General features: G+C 51.7%; 1 protein-coding gene across 3 annotated transcripts in view; it reads right to left on the bottom strand.

Annotated features, from left to right (window-relative positions):
* Positions 1-17140, bottom strand: part of KCNIP3 (potassium voltage-gated channel interacting protein 3) — a 94049-nt gene that overhangs the window by 20264 nt on the left and 56645 nt on the right. The window contains exon 1 of one of the 3 annotated variants that reach the window (XM_004369353.1): positions 16982-17084. The exons of the other annotated variants lie outside the window; for them this stretch is intronic. Within the exon in view, the coding sequence (XP_004369410.1) occupies positions 16982-17084 (103 nt within the window). Of the gene's footprint in view, positions 1-16981; positions 17085-17140 lie in introns of those variants that run through there. 3 annotated transcript variants of the gene reach the window in all.

Genomic DNA, 17140 nt, shown 5'->3' on the forward strand with positions numbered 1-17140 from the left:
AAAAAAAAAAAAGTTCAAGAAGGGAGAGGGTTGACATGTTGTGGGGTTGTTAACCAATGTCATAAAACAATATGTGTACTACTATTTCACGAGAAACTATTTGTTCTGTAAACCTTTACCTGAAGTACAATTGGAAAAAAAAAGGAGACAAAAAACATCGTGTGGTGTTTCAAGAACAAACACACCAACAGACCAGCCAGCTCAAACAGAGATTGCGGTATAGAAGGGAGCGTCATAAAAGATAAAGGCGGCACCGTGCATTATGGGGAAAGGTCAGATTGTTTTGTAGATGGTGTGAGGAAACCTGGCTCACCATAAAAAGAAAAGAACAAAAACAAAAAACTGGAGTCCTTCCTTACACCAGATGGAAAAGTAGGCTGCAGATGGACGAAAGACCAAATACGAAAGGTTAAACGACTTAGAATAAAGTACAAAAGAAACTCTTGTTGACATAAGGGTGAAGAAGGATTTCTTAAGACTTCAAAAGATCAAACCATAAAGGGAAAAAAGCAAATGACGAGGTTGATTACATCCAAATTCAGGATTTCTGTTCCACAAAGGACACTGGGGCCAGAGTCAGAGCTACGGGAATGGGAGAACAGAAAAACGTAATTTTCAGTGTTTGCAACTGACCAAAGAACAATGTCTAGAACAGATAGTCATCAGAAAAGGAAACCAGAACAATGAGTAAACACATGAAAAATGGCTCAATTCCATTAAAAAATAGGGAAATGCAAATTATGATGACAATGTACTACCTCCTAGATTGGCAAGAAATAATAATAGTGAAATAAATCTGACAAAGCCAGGTGTTGGAGAGGACATAGATCAACGATAATTCTTAAAAACTGCGAGTGAGTGTGCAAACTCGTACAATCACTTTGGAAAACTATTTGCATTTGGCTTACTAATGATTTATAAATCCTAAATAAATTAAACATTTGCATACCCTGGGACCCAGCAATTCTCTCCCAGGTATACACCCTAGAGAAACTCAAGCATATGTGCCCAGGAGACACGTGCAAGAATACTCACTGGAGCATCTAAAATAATAATAACTTGAATCAACCCAAATGTCTGCTGACAACAGAGCAGATAAATATATTGTGGTGTAGTCACTTGATGAAATATTATACAGCAGTGAAAAAGCAATTAACTATAGTAACACACAACAACATGGACGAGTCTCAGAAAAATAATGTTGAATGAAAAGACAGCCCTAAGAAACCAGTACAATGCCATTTTTTATAAAACTCAAAACCAAGAATAACTAAACAATATATTTGTAGGGATACATAAGAGATAAAATTATAAATAAAACCAAGATCCAGGACTGATAAGCACAAATCTGGCCGGTGATAACCTCTGTTGGGGTGGGATAGGAGAGAAACTCAAACAGAGGCAGGGTGGTGAGGTTCTAGTTCTTGGAGTGAGGACGGGTTCTTTGTAACTCACACATCAATATATACATATATATACCCACCGTGCTTGGTAAAGTAGAGGGTCAGTGAAAAAGAGGAAGACCCTCAACGAGATGGACTGACACAGTGGCTACAACAATGGGCTCAAGCATAATGATCGTGAGGATGGCGCAGGACCGGGCAGTGTTTCGTTCTGTTGTACACGGGGTCGCTGTGAGTTGGGACCGACTTGACGGCACCTAACAACAACAACCCATATTTATTAGAAGTTAATTAAAATATTTAAAAATAATTAAAGTACCCAGAGCAAGAGAGTCAGAGAAAATGAGAAGGACAGAGACAATAAGAGAGAGAAACGAGAGAGAGCGTGTGAGAGAATGAGAGCGAGGGAGCGCCGTGGTCTAGATTGAACACCAGGCCCTCAGAAAACAACAGGCAAAGGTCTGCAGTCCTAAGAGATACCCGCTGGTCAACTGACATGAACGGACGATTTACAGACGGGAACCAAAACAGCTAGTAAGCACACGTAGGGGTGTTCAAAATCAGTAGCATGAAAATTGCAAATAAGAACAATGAGGAAAAAACCTTACACCCCTTAAACTGCACAATCAGCGTCTACATAGAGCCAAGCCTCAGTGGGGGTGGGGTGAGTGTGGGCTCACTTCTCCCCTGAACTCCACGCTCAGCTGCCCCCTTGGCACCGCTCTTGGATGTCTCAGAGGTATCTCCAAGGGAACATGTCCACACTGAGCTCCTGACCTTGCCCCCGAAGCTGCTCCACCCACAGCCTTCCCCGTGTCAGCTGACGTCAGCGGCTCAAGCAAAAATCCCTGCGCGTCTGCCCTCCTCTCACACTCAATCCATGTGTAAATGCTGCCAGCTCTACTTTCAGCATATATCCCCGAACACCCCTTTCCAGCTCCCCAACCCCACCCAGCCCCAAGTCTCCCTCATCTTTCCGCCCTGGTCTCTCTGTTCCGACTTTGAAGACTATTCTCCAAACAGCACTGAAAGAAACTTCTGAAAACATGTCACAGCTCTGCTCCACAAACTTCCCGCAACTCAGTAAAAAATCAGAGTCCCTAAATGGCCCGTAAGTGTCTCCCCCTCCCCAGCTTCCACCTCTTCAGCCACGCTGGTCTCCTTGCTGCCCCTCAGCCCACCAGGCACTCCCTCCTCAGGGCCCCCATTTGCTGGTCTCTCTGGCTGGAAGGCCTTTCCCTCCAAACCCACACTTCCTTCAGGCTCTGCTCAAATGTCACCTCCTTAGACGGGCCACCCTCTCTAAGACGGTAACCCCACCGCCACTATCCCCCATCCCTGCTTTACCTGCATTCATTCCACCCTTTGCATGTGTGTTGTGTGACATCGGGTTGATTCCCGCTCACATCGACCTTATAGGACAGAGTGGAATGGCCCCATAGGGTTTCCTAGGCTGTAATCTTTATGGAAGCAGATTGTCAGGTCTTTTCTCCTGAAGAGCAGCTGGGGGTTTGAACCGCCGACACTGGTTAGTAGCCGAGCCTTAGCCATTGGGCCACCAGGGCTCCTTGACCGGGGCGTGTTTCTCTGTTTACTGTCTCTCCCTCCTCATGGGGACCTCAGCAGGGACTCTGGTCTGCTCGCTGCCACACCCAGCCCTGGAATAGAGCCTGCACATGGGAGGTTCTCTGGAACATCCTCCAGGTGGGATGGATCACAGCCGTTTCCCTAGGTGGGTCCCTGGATTTCCGTCCTGGGTTTTAATTTTAATGTGTCTAGGCAAGGTCTGGAGCCAAAAGGTTGGCAGTTAGAACCCACCCAGTGGCATACAGAAGAAAGGCCTGGTGATCTACTTCTGTAAAGATCACAGCCAAGAAAACTCTACGGAGCTCAGTTCTACTCTGTAATACGTGGGGTCACCGTGAGTTGAAAGCGACTCGACAGCAATGGGTTTGGGGTTCTGTTTTGTTTTGTTTTGTTTTAGGCCGGGTCTACCTCCTGCAGGTTGTTCCAGGCCCCAACACTCCCTGCTGCTTACACCTGTGGGCACACAGGGGGTGGGGGAATCAGAGAGAGGTGACATTCCAAGACCCAGGTCTAGTGACAACAGGTAGGCAGCGGTCAAAGGCACTCTGGGCAGAGGGACCAAGGTGAGTCAAGGCACGTGTGGGCATAGGGAGCCACTGATAGGTCCACAGCAGGAGAAGGGCTGTCGATGCACTTTCCAGGACAGCCACTCCGGCCGCAGGGGTCTCAGTCAAGCAATGAAGAGGCTGGAGAGGAATGGAGATGTCAAGAAGGAAGAAGCCACACTAAGGAGCCACTGACCGGACCACGGCGGGGTGGGCAGAGGACATGGGAAACTGAGGACTGCCATCCACCAGGACGCAGGAGTTACATCACCCAGAGCTGGACAATGAGGCGGAAAGGCTGCTGCCTGGATTTCCAGCTTCAGGCACTGTGTAAAGGAACTCTGGCTGACTTACTAGTCACTATCGATGGAGCCCAGGCTCTAAACTGAGACTCAACTTGTAGCAGACTGATACGCTGCAGAGGACTGATGTCTTCTACAGATGGTTCCTCCCCTCGGAAAATACATCCCCAAAGTTACCGGGTTTTATTGCCCTGTAGGACATTAACTAGTTTTGATTCTAATTTAGCGATCTCATTCCAGCCTCGGTTTCTGAAACATCTTTGCTATCCTTCTGGTTCCCTTATTAATGAGTTAACCAAGTGAGAATCACGTTTTTAACTGAAAACTGTACTCTGACAAGTGGAGTATGACAGGCAGATGAAATCTTCCCTGTCTCTTGGTTTGGGGGACATGCGCCAATTCTCCGTGACTTACCCGGTTCCCAGGCTCTGAAGACCCTTCCCCACCCCTCCTTCCTGAGGACCCGGCTGCCCCTCCTCGGGAGACTATTTCCACAATGTCTTGAACAGTCCTCTGGCAGATCCTGGACCTGCTGGGCCTGTCTTAGGGGCAGAGAGCCCGGCTCCTTCATCTTGACTCCTGTAGCCCCAGCCCAGTGCTGGGATCCCATGTGCTCTGAGGGATCCTGGGGGCCCTGCTGGCCCCTCCACAGGAGAAATCCAAGAGTCCCTCTTTGGTTGGCCAGATCTTCTAGGAGCTATCAGAGGCCTCAGTCCCAAGTTCACGATTACAGGGTACACTGGGAACTAATGAATCTAAGAAGTCACTTCCCACAGTCCATTTTCTTTTTTTTTTCTTTTTTATTGATGTAATTAAATGAAGTTCACAATTCAAGTTAGTCTCCCACACAGAATTTTTTTTTTTAACATACATTGTTATGAGACCCCAACCGCTCACCCCGTTCTGCGACAGCACACTCTTTCCCTCCTCTCCTGATTCCCCATGAACATTCAACTAGCTCCTTACTCTCTCTGCCTTCCCCTCTCACCTCTGGACAGAAGCCACCCCTTTGGTCTCCTATATCTACTTGTCTAAGAGGCACATTCTTCACGAGTATCACTTTATGTCCCACAGTCCAGTCCAATCCCTGTCTGAAGAGTTGGCCTCGGAAACTGTTTCAGTTCTGGGGTGATGGAGAGACCAGGGGCCATGCTTTCTGGGGCGCCTCCAGTCTTAGTCAGACCATTAAGTCTAGTCTTTTTACTAGAATTTGAGTTCTGCATCCCATCGTTCTACTGCTCCCTCAGGGATACTCTGTTGTGTTCCCTGTCGGGACATTCATTGGTGGTAGCCGGGCACCATCTAGTTCTTCTGGTGTCAGGCTGATGAAGTCTCTGGTTTATGTGGCCCATTCTGTCTCTTGGGCCAATACTTTCCTTGTGTCTTTGGTGTTCTTCGTTCTCCTTTATTCCAAGTGGTTGGGACCAACTGATGCATCTTAGATGGCCACTTGCAAGCTTTTAAGACCCCAGACGCCACTCACCAAAGTAGGATGCGGAACATTTTCTTAATAAGGTTTGTTATGTGAATTGATATACATGTCCCCTGAAAGCATGGTCCCCAGACCCCGCATCCCTGCTACTCTGTCTCATCAAAGTATTTGATTGTATTGAGGAAACTTCTTAGCTTTGGTTTAGTCCAGTTGTGCTGGCTTCCCCTGTAGTGTGTTCCCACAGCCCATTTTCAACACACCAAGGAGCTTGCTCAGGGCAAAGCTGTGAAGGCAACATGCTTCTGTAATCTCTGCTCTTCCTTTCTATCTCTCCCTGGGCTCAGCCCTCCTCCCTTTCTCCACAGGCTAGTCCTAGACACCCCCCACCCACCCATCCAAGTATCCATTGTAGCCAAGGGGTCACAATAAGGTCTGAAGCCCCCTACCAAACAAGCATTTTGTCAGTGCTGCTGTAACGGATATACCACAAGGGGGTGGTTTTAGAGAACAGAAATTTATTCTTTCACAGTTCGGGAGGCTAGAAGTCCAGATTCCAGGGGAAGGCTCTGTTTCTGTCAGCTCTGTGGGAAATCCTTGTCTCAGCTTCTCTAGCCCTGGAATTCCTCGGTTCCTTGGAGATCTCCACTTGGCGTCTCTTTCCCCCTCCCTCGTTTGCGCTTGCTACCCTCTGTGTCTAATCTGCTCCTTTTATATCTCAAAAGTCATCTAGGTTCATGACACGCCCTACACTGTTACAGCCTCATTAACATAACAAGGAAAACCGTATTCCCAAATGGGATGACATCAATAGGATAGGGGTTAGGATTCCAACACATATTTCGGGGGGGGACACAATTCCACCCATAACGCTAGTTTCATACAGGCTTTTTAGAAATTGTTTCAAAGTCCGATGTCCCAGAGCCGTACAACTTCCTGACAGATTCCAAGCGCATGAGACTCTTCTCAGTGCATAAAATCCCCAGTCCACATTCCCGCCCCACGCCCCACGCCCCACGCCACCCCTGCTCTGTGTGGGACCCACTGGGCCCTCAAGGGCTGGGGCACTTGAGCAGTTGGCTTCCCTTCCCACACACCCTGCAGGGGCTTGGGAAAGGGGTCTCCAAATCATCACTTCACTGAGCGAAGAGGCACCAGGCACTGGAAGAGGGTGGGAAAGGGGTCTTCACCTACTCCAATATGCAAGCCTGGCGAGGCCTCCCTGGGCTGCCCTGGCCCCGAGTGAGGTTCCCCCGGCAGCTTTCCAGCAGGGAAGGACAAAGCAAAGATATCGGTGGAATCCTTAACCACCTTCTCTTGAGCCCACTCCCCCTGCCAGCTGCCACCCATCTTTGCTCCCTTTTGCAGCAAAACTGCTCCACCGCGCTGTCCACACTCGCTGTCTCCAATCCCTCTTGAATCCACTCCATTGGGCTTTCCCCCTACCCCGTCGCTCTCCAAGCTGCTGGTCAGGGTCTCAAGGCGCACTGCAGCACCTTCACACACCACCGTCTATCCCCTTTAGACCCATGCTCCAAGGTCACCTGTGTCCCCCTACCCGTGCCCGGTGCCCGGGACACAACAGGAGCCAGCGGCTGGCAGGGCCGGTGGAGCCAATGGGTTGACCAGCTCCCCCTCAAGTTACCAGCTAGACAGGGCTGGCAGGGCCGGTGGAGCCAATGGGTTGACCAGCTCCCCCTCAAGTTACCAGCTAGACAGGGCTGGCAGGGCCGGTGGAGCCAATGGGTTGACCAGCTCCCCCTCAAGTTACCAGCTAGACAGGGCTGGCAGAGCCGGTGGAGCCAATGGGTCGACCAGCTCCCCCTCAAGTTACCTGTGAGGCAGGCCCACGAGCTCTGCTTGGCTTTCTTAAGAACTGGATATTTCAAAAAGCATCAAGTCACCCAGCAAAAACACGGGACTTCCATGCTCCGATGTTGCATTTCAGTATTGAACTTGATTTACTAAAGGGAACGCCCAGAATCCTTGCAGACTTGGGGCCTCTGGGAGCCCTACTGTCACCCCGAGCTAGTGATGTCCGTCACACCCTAGTGCTCCTGCGTGTGAGGAAGGCTGCAGGGTGGCTGCTGATCTAGTCTCTGCAGGCCTGGGAAGATGCTTTGGTGAGACTCTTCCCGCTAAGGTTAGGGGTGGGGGGGGGGTGCTGGCAGGACAGAATCGATCCTTCTGTGACGCCTGTGAGGGGCTCAGAGGAAGGGTGGCTCTGAAGGCCTCTGGGGGTCATTTGGTGCCTGGGGCTTAACTCCTCCGTGAGAACACAGCCCCTGCTCCCAGCAGGAGCCATCCTCAGTCCCCACCACCCGTTTATATCTGCTAGCTAATCCAAACGGCTAAAGGACGAAGGGTGGGATGCCAGGCATTGGGACAGAGTGCCAGGTTTAGAGGGCAGGTGCTCCTCAGACGCTGACGTGGGGCCCCCTCCAGGGCAGCCACACTGTTCCAGCCCCACACAAGGCAGTAGTCCCCTTTGAGGTTTGAGGTCCACAACCACCCCACCAGCAGCCATCAGGACCAGGAGAGGCTGAAGTTGGGACCTTGGGAGGCTACCTAGTCAGGACTGGCAGCCAGACGGTCTGAGCTGAGGGGCAGTTAGTTCTGAGAGGGGCTGCTTAGTCCTGTGGTGGGGTCGCATCCTCAAATCACCTGCCCAGGCAGCAGCCTCTGACCCAGAGATCCAACCCTCAGTCCTCATGGAAACCCTTTCTCCCCTCAGCTTTCAGGCAGGGGCCTGGGGTCGGTAACAAGTGCCCAGGGGAAATCTAAATTGCCTCTCCCCATTTCAAGATGAATAGACATTGATAACAGCCCCCTCATCAGCAGAAAAGCCTTCCCGCCTCTTGTCCCGCTGCCTCAGTCAGGCGCCTTTCATATTTGTGGCACCTCAGAATGTCATTCCGCGTCTCATCTGCTGCTCCCTTGGACCTGCGCGTGGGAGCAAGTGCCCCCCCTGCTGCCCCCTCTGCGTCCCCTCCCCCACTCATTCCGCCTCTGCTCCCAGGACTCCAGGCTCCCTTGCTCCTCTCACCTCAGGGGCCACTCCTTCTCACCTCCCTTCTCCCTGATCTGCGAACACTGGAGGGGCCAAGGCTCGGTCCTCAGACCTGCTCCGTTTCCTATCTCACTCCCTTGGAGCCCCCTCCCCAGCCTCAGCATTATATCCCAAGGGCTCACAAACTTCTCTCTCCAGGACGGCTACTCCTCTGAGTACTGGACACGCATATCATATCTTCTGCCTCCTTGATGTCTCCATTTGGGTTTTTTTTATAAGTTTCTGTGGCAGGCAGAATAACGGCCTCCCCAAAGATGTCCATGTCCTAATCCCTGGAACCTGTGAGTATGTTAGGTTACTTGGCAAAAGGGAATTAAGGTTGCAGATGGAGTTAAGGTTGCTAGTCGGCCGACCTTAAAACAGGGAAATTATCTTGGGTTATCTGGGTGGGCCCAAGGTCATCACAAAACCGTTGCCATGGAGTCGATTCTGACTTATGGCAACCCCATGTGTGTCAGAGTAGAGTTATTCTCCATAGGGTTTTCAATGGCTGATTTTTCAGAAGTAGATTGCCAGGCCTTTCTTCTGAGGCACCTCTGGGTGGACCATGCCATCACAAAGGTCCTTGAAAGTGGAAGAGGGAATGGGAAGAAAGGCTCAGAGAGAGGGCAGCATGAGGAGGGCTCGGCCCCGTGTTGCTGGCTTTGAAGATGGAGGAGGGGGACCTTGAGCCAAGGAAAGTGGGTGACATCTAGAAGATGGAAAAGGCAAGTATGGTGAAATGAGTTTCTTTATGTGGCCTCTTGCCTTGGTTCTTTGGAAAAACAGCTTGGGAGATATTCCCCTAAGCCCTAAGGCGTTACCTTTGCCCTAGTTTTCCACCCCAGAGGGTTGGTCACTTTTGCCCAGGTTGATCCTAGGTAAAGCTGTAAACAACTTGGTTTGTACTTTTTTGTCTAGCCCTAGGCTACAAAAGGGAAGAATATGCTAAGCATTTCTCATGCTGAAAGAAGTGAAGAAAAAATTCAAGCCTCGAGTTGCAATTTTGAAGGATTCTACAGGGAGAATATTAAATGATGCAGGAAGCATCAAAAGAAGATGGAAGGAATACACAGAGTCACTGTACCAAAAAGAACTGGTCAACAATCAACCATTTCAGGAGGCAGCATATGATCAAGAGCCGATGGTAACGAAAGAAGAAGTCCAAGCATCACTGAAGGCATTGGCAAAAAAACAAGGCTCCGGGAATTGACGGAAACCAACTGAGCTGTTTCAACAAACAGACGCAGCACTGAAAGCGCTCACTTGTCTATGCCAAGAAATTTGAAAGACAGCTACCTGGCCAATGGACTGGAAGAGATCTATATTTGTGCCCGTTCCAGAGAAAGGTGATCGAACAGAATGCAGAAATTATCGAACATCATTAATATCACACACAAGTAAAATTTTGCTGAAGATCATTCATAAGCAGCTGCAGCAGGAACATAGACAGGGAACTGCCAGAAATTCAAGGTGGACTCAGAAGAGGATGTGGAACAAGGGATATCATTGTTGATGTCAGATGGATCCTGGCTGAAATCAGAGAATACCAGAAAGATGTTTACTTGTGTTTTATTTACTAAGCAAAGGCACTCGACTGTGTGGATCATAACAAATTATGGATAACATGGAGAAGAATGGGAATTCTGGAACACTTAATTGTGCTCATGAAGAACCTGTACATAGATCGATAGGCAGTCATTCGAACCGAACAAGGGGATATTGTGTAGTTTAAAATCAGGAAAGGTGTGCGTCAGGGTTGTATTCTTTCACCGTACTTATTCAATCTGTATGCTGAGCAAATAATTCAAGAAGCTGGACTATGTGAAGAAGAACAGGGCATCAGGATTGGAGGAAGACTCATTAACAACTGTGATATGCAGCTGACACAAACTTGCTTGCTGAAAGCAAAGAGAACTTGAAGTACTTCTTGATGAAGATCAAAGACTACAGCCTTCAGTATGGATTACACCTTAACATAAAGAAAACAAAAAATCCTCACAACTGGACCAATAAGCAACATCACGATAAACAGAGAAAATATTGAAGTTGTCAAGGATTTCATTTTACTTGGATCCACAATCAACACCTACCGAAGCAGCGGTCAAGAAATCAAACGACATAGTGCATTGGGCAAATCTGCTGCAAAAGACCTCTCTGAAATGTTAAAAAGCAAAGATGCCGCTTTGAGGACTAAGGTGCTCCTGACCCAAGACATGGTGTTTTCAGTTGCTTCCCATGCATGTGAAAGTTGGACAATGAATAAGGAGGACCGAAGGAGAATAGACGTCTTTGAATTATAGCGTTGGTGAAGAATATTGACTATACCATGGACTCCCAGAATGAACAAATCTGTCTTGGAGGAAGTACAGCCAGAGTGCTCCTTAGAAGCAAGGATGGTGAGACTTCGTCTCAGGTACTTTGGACATGTTATCAAGAGGGACCAGTCCCTGGAGAAGAATATCATGCTTGGTAAAGCAGAGGGTCAGGAAAAAAGAGGAAAACCCTCAACAAGATCGATTAACACAGTGGCTGCAACAATGGGCTCAAACGTAACAATGATGGTGAGGATGGCGCAGGACTGGCAGTGTTTCGTGCTGTTGTACGCGGGGTTACTATGAGTTGGAACTGACTCGATAGCACCTCACAACAAACAACAAAAGGCTACAGCCTGCCTTGTGATTGGTATGCATCTTGCAGGGATTGGTCAATAGACTATGAAAATAAGGGGAGTTATAGCCTACTATGCAAATGAAGTGTCTGTGGCCTACCTAGAGGGGATCGGTCACTCATGGCCCTGGTAGGAGTGCCATGCTTGGAAACTGACTAGGAGTTTGTGTATTTAAGTACCCAGCTCCACACAGGTTTTTCAGACAGAAAGAAGCAGGAAGAGAAGCAGCAGGAAGAAGCAGAAGAAGAAAGAAGAAGCAGAGAGAGAGAGAGAATAGGCAAGAAACCTCCTAAAAGAAGTGTAACTCTGGTCAAGGGCTGTAACAGTTAAGACAGTGAGAGGCCCAGAAGGGGCCCAGAGGCAGAGCCAGTGGTGGCAGATGGCAGAGTCAAGAGGAGCCTGTCCTGAGGGGGCCAAGGGGAGCCTTACTAAGGCGGTCGAGGGGAGCCTGTACTGAGGGGGCCGAAAGGAGGCTTGTCCTTAGGGGGCAGAGAGGAGGCCTGCATGGCCCAGAGGAGCTGAGAGGGCCGTCCTGCACTAAGAGGGGAAACTTGGCCTCTATACTTCCTGATCCCAAGTTGTACCCTGTTATTTTCTTAATAATTCAGTTAACTGTAAGTATGGTCTGTGAGTTCTGTGTGGCCATTGCAATGGATTATCAAACCCAGAAGGGAACTACAGAGTGCCATGGAAGGGATGGCTGGTGTCAGAATTGGTAAAAATGTTGGAGAGTGGAGGTGTGTCTGACTTCCATCTCGTGGGGATCAGCCTTGGGCTGATCCTGGTCATTATCCCCCCTGAAGTCAGACAGGTTCTGACACTATTACATTGCCACCATTTTACAGCAAGAAAACTGATTCTTCCCCAGCGCCCTCAGGAAGGAACGCAGCCTCACTGACCCCTTGACCTTAGCTCAGCGATGCCCTGATCAGACTCGTGACCTATAGAACTGCTGTTAGTTGCTGTGGAGCTGACTCCAACTCAGGGCGACCCCATGTGTGCAGAGTAGAACCGTTCTATAGGGTTTTCAAGGCTCTGACCTTTTGCAAGCAGACCTCCAAGGCCTGTCTTCCGAGGTGCACCTGGGTGGGTTTGAACAGCCAACCTTTTGGTCAGCAGTCGAACTCTTAACCTTCTGCGCCGCCCAGGAACCCATTACAGAACTGGAAGGTAACACATTGGGGTTGCTTTACATCATTAAATTTGTGGTAATTTGCCATAGCATCAATAGAAAATTAATACAACATCCCAAACTTACCATGTCCAAAATGGAACTACTGACCTACCCCCCAAACTTGCTCCCTGCCCGCATCTTCCCCGTCTCAGTTAATGGCAGCCCCACCCTTCCAGATGCTCCAGAGTTCCTTGCCTCCTCTCTTCTCTCACCCTCCACAGAAGCTGATCGCTTCTCCCATCTTCTCTTCTGTTCCCTCCTGGATGACTGAAACTCCCTCCATCGGGACTCCCTGCTGCCCTCCCGTACCCTCGTCCCAAGTCAGCTCTCCATGCAGCAGCCTCTGTGACCCTGTTAGAACTCGAGGCAGATAATGTCACGTCTCTGCTCAGAGCTCACGGTGACTTCTGGTTTCCCAGACAGTAAAAGCCAGGCCCTTAGAACCTATCCCCCAGAGGAGAGCAGGGGTCCCAAAACCTGAGTTGGGTCACAGTCACATCTGGAGCTTATTACAGGACAAGCTGCTGTGCCTACCCCTGAGTTTCTGACTTCGCAGGTCCAGGGTGGGGCCTGAGAATCAGCATTCCTTACAAGTTTCCAAGTGATGCTGGCCCGGGGGCCTCACTCTGAGAACCTCCAATAGTTCCCAATGATGGCTGCATACTAGAGTCACCTGGGAAGCTTTAACAGTCCCCGAGCCTGGGCTCCACCTGGGAGATTTGGGGTCAAATGTCCTGGGTGGTCAGAGTGGGTTTTGTTTTCTTTAACTTTCTCCAGATGATCTCAGCATGCAGCCTGGTTAAGAACCACTGGAGGCCCCGGATGGTGCAAACGGCTAACTCGCTCAGCTGCTGACCAAAACGTTGGCCGTTCAGGCCACCCAGAGACGGACTTGAAAGAAAGCCCTGGTGATTTACTTCCAAAAAATCAGCCACTGAAATCTTGGAGCAGTTCTACTCTGACACACAGGGGGTCACCGTGAGTAGAAATTGACTCGATGGCTACTGGGTGGCCCTGCACAGCTTGGCCCTCCTCCCTCCTCCCGCCTCTCCTGCTTTGGCCTCCTTCCTCTCTCTCTCCAGCCACCCCATACCAGTCACCCCGCTGTTCCCTGATTCCACCACACACACTCCCACCTCCACGCCTCTGCACTCCCAGCAGCAGGCCCCACCCCTCCCCTGCTGCTCCAAGGCCCACGTTCTGCTCAGCAGCAGCTCAGCAGCCCTTGCAGGACCCAGCTCATAGGAGCTGGGGCAGAGGGGCCAGGAGAAACCACCCGTTCTCCCTCTTTGTCGGCAAGATTCCCTCATGAGTTCAGCACGTATTGACTGAGCAGCTGCCTGGTGTCAGGCCCCGTTCTAGGCACCGGGGTGCTGCCGTGAACGGGACCATGGCCCTGTGCTCCTGGGGCTGAACCTGGTGGAGACAGACCCTCAAATCATCAAGGATCCAAGATGTTCTCTACTGTAAGGTAGGGATAGGGCTGTGAAGAACACCAAAGCTTGTCAGGGAGACCAGCGTGATAGGGTTCTCTTTAGACAAGGCACTGGGGCTCCTGCAGGGAAACCGCCCGTCACCCTGGGAGCCAGGAGACATGGACAAGGACGATCTTCATGTCACAGCTGCTCAGACCCAGGCCCTGCCTGCACGGCCAAGCAAGACTCCAAGGTGAGTCCCAGAGCCCCAACCTCCAGACCTTTCAGGAACATGAACTCCCTTTGAGAATATTATTTCAGCACTCCAGAAAAAACAAAACACGCAGACCAACATACAATCTTGCCATAATTTCAGGGGCTTTGCGGACTTCTTGAAGCCCTGGTGGTGCAGTGGTTAAGAACTTGGCTGCTAAGCAACAGATTAGCAGTTCAAATCCACCAGCTACTCCTTGGAAACCCTAGGGGGCAGTTGGACTCTGTCCTGTGGGGTCGCTGTGAGTTGGAATCGATGGCCTTCTGGGGCCTCAGTTAAACCCTAAATGCAGACACCACCCAGAGAAGCTGCAGCCGATCTGGAGAAAGACAAGTCTCCCGCCCCCATCCAGTCCCTGTGGGGTCCATGTCCCAAAGCCAAGCTAAGATCCTCTTGGTGGACCTCCGGGCCATCCCGACAGCTCAGGCTCTTGTGCCTTTGCCATGGCAAGGCTGGTAGGAACAGAGCAGCTACTTCATCTCTGATCTCCCACAGGCCATCGGGGAAGGGAAGGAGAAACTCGATTAAGCGACAGGATATGGCCTGCCTTTCCACTAGCCGGAGTCCATTGCACTGAAGGTGGCCTGGCCCCCTGCCAGGCCTCAGCCCTGCTGCCTGATCTGCCCCAGTGGTCAGGACGGTCAAACAACCAGCCTGGACCCAGCCCTCTCATCCTGGATCAAGTGTCTGTCTCCCTGGCCAATTATGCTCAGTAGAAGTGGCTAGGTGACCCCCCATCCATGGTGTCATCCAGAGGCAGAGGCTGATGGGGACCCAGGGCAGAGAGATGAAGGCCTTTTGATTTCTTCATCTACTTATACACAGCTGCATTCCAAGAACCCGGATCCGTTAGTTCTAGCAATCCCAAGAACATCGTAACTCTGGTCTTTTACAGATGAGAACCACGGTGGCTCAGAGAGGACAAGACTCGTCCAACTGCAACATGCGCGTGCTTGGAGGGGAGCCGGGGCAGCAGCCCCCTTGCCACCTTCATGTAGCACTGAGGATGACCCCCCTCCAGGCTGCGCTCCTCACAGACCATCTGGCAGGCCCTAGACACTGCCCCCAGGCACCACTCCCCATCCACACGGAACAGCCAGAACTTACAGCTCCCGCCCTCTGACCCAGGTGGGAAAGGCCTGTCTGAATGAGAACACTGTCGTACAAGTAATCATCCTCTTGCTGTTTATAGTGACAGCAAGTGTTCACAACATCTGCATGTTTATTCCACGCCAAGAACGGTGCTGGGAGTCATTAAAGCCCCATGATAGGCAAAAGCCCTGCAGTATGTAGCCCTCAGGGCAGGTATTATTATTAGTCCCATTTTATAGAGGGTGAAACTGAGGCTCAGAAAAGTTAAGTATGTGTGGGTGACAGGATCCCAGGCCAGACACAACTGACCCTGAAGCTCTATGCTCCCTCCACTGTGTCCAGACTCCGGAAGTCCAAGGGTTGGGCACATATTCCAGAAAAGAGAAACTCATTGAGCTTGAAGTGAATCTTTAGCAGGTGTCATCCATCCTACCCACCTTGTAAAGAAAACCCTTCTCCTTAGAAATCACGAAGGGAAACTTCAGACTGCCCCGGACTGTGAGTCCGGCAGGAAGGCTTTGCAGTATGGAGTGAAGTGAGGCTGGCTGGGTGCTCCTGCCCCGAGTGGTCCTGGTAGGCCCCGGGAAACACGGACAAGCAATGGCAGCCCCACGCTGCCCTGGGCACCAACCATCCCCCACCCCACACTGGGCTCCAGGTGGGGAAAGGACCTTGCAAGTGGATGTAATGCCCAGCAGGGCAGCCTGGGTCCTCAGGGGCACAGCAGCAGTACAAGATGCTTAGCCACCACCGCATCCCAAGAGCCTGCATTTCCTATTAAGTTCCTATTACAGACCCCCACCAGGGACAGGGTCCAGTCAAGCGCAGGCCCAGCTTGGGCTACTTCCCTTACCAACTGAAATCTAAAGCTCACGGTGGCACCTCTCAGAGATGGTTCGAGCAGTTCCCTTCTCTCAGCCTCAGTGAGCTCACCTGGAGAAAAGCTGAGGTGCAGCCCGGGTTTCTGTGGGACATGTGGCCATAGACTTCACGGGCCTCTGAAGGCAGAATGGAGGGAGGGCCTTGCTTCCGAGCCCTGTGTCCTTCCTGCCCTCCGCAGCCCCTAGACAGGGGCGGAGGGAGTATCCTCCATTCCTGACAGCTGTGGGGGGCCTCAGAGCAGGCCAGGTTCTCCAGCCCCCTCCGCCAGGCTCTGGGTTTCAGTCCCAGGAGCCCGAGCTCCGCAAGGTCAGCAGAGTGCTGAGGCGGGCAGCATGCCCATCGTCCTCTGAGGACAGCAGGCAGCACAGGTGGCAGGAACAGGACAGACTGGCCCCTTCCCCAGGTCCAGAGCTGCAGGGCTGGGACTGCCTTTGGAACTGCCCAGAGGGGAAGTTACAGCCCTGTGGGTCAGAAGCCCCTTCAGAGCGGGGCGTGCCCTGGAGGGGTTCCCTCCTCCTTACCTGCCCAGAAGTGGTACAGGGTACCACAGGGTTGGGAAGCCACACCAAGGGGCCTGTCGGGGTCCCAGGGAGGCAGCCAGTGTTCAAATTAAGAGCAGATCTGGCTCCTCAGTTGGTGTTTTAATGGGCCAGAAACGCGGCGGCTGCGGATTCGGTTACTCATCCCGTGGGCCTGAGATTTGCCTGGGGAGGGAGAATTGGATAAAGGGCGGCCCCATCACGCGGCAGGGGCTTCACATAACTCGTCACCGCCAGGCGCCTTTGGCTGAGGGTCCTTCCTGTCATCTTCACACTGCGCCACCTCCCGCCACGGGGGTTGTGTTCACTGGGGGCGGCTCGGACCGACCGGCCTAAGACGGCCAGGGATGCACACTCAGGATGTCACCGAGGACCTCGCGCACACCCACCCCAAGCACCGCAGCTTTGTCCCCTCCGGGGCTTCTCAGAGCCCGACCCCCCTCTGCCCTCTTAGTCCTAGGCCGAGCCATCAGGAGCCTGGAGAAGGCAGCGACCGAGGCTGCCAGGACCGCGGAGCGCAGCGTACCCGAGCCCAGGGCACGGGTGCTGATCCATCTTTCCCAATAGACCGCCAGTCCCTGGAGAAGGGCGGCGCAGGGGCAGGTTCGCCACGCATTACCTTCCATGGACATGGGCTCCAGGATGCCGAACTGCTTGAGGACGGCGATAAACAGCAGCACCACCACGGCCATGGCACACAGCTCCATGCCCTGGATGCCCATGGCGTCCCAGGCTGCCTGGGGCTGGGGCGCGCCCCTGGCCCGCGCGCTGCCTCGCG

The sequence above is a fragment of the Trichechus manatus genome, unplaced genomic scaffold (assembly GCF_000243295.1).
Source record: "Trichechus manatus latirostris isolate Lorelei unplaced genomic scaffold, TriManLat1.0 scaffold00004, whole genome shotgun sequence".
Taxonomy (NCBI): domain Eukaryota; kingdom Metazoa; phylum Chordata; class Mammalia; order Sirenia; family Trichechidae; genus Trichechus; species Trichechus manatus.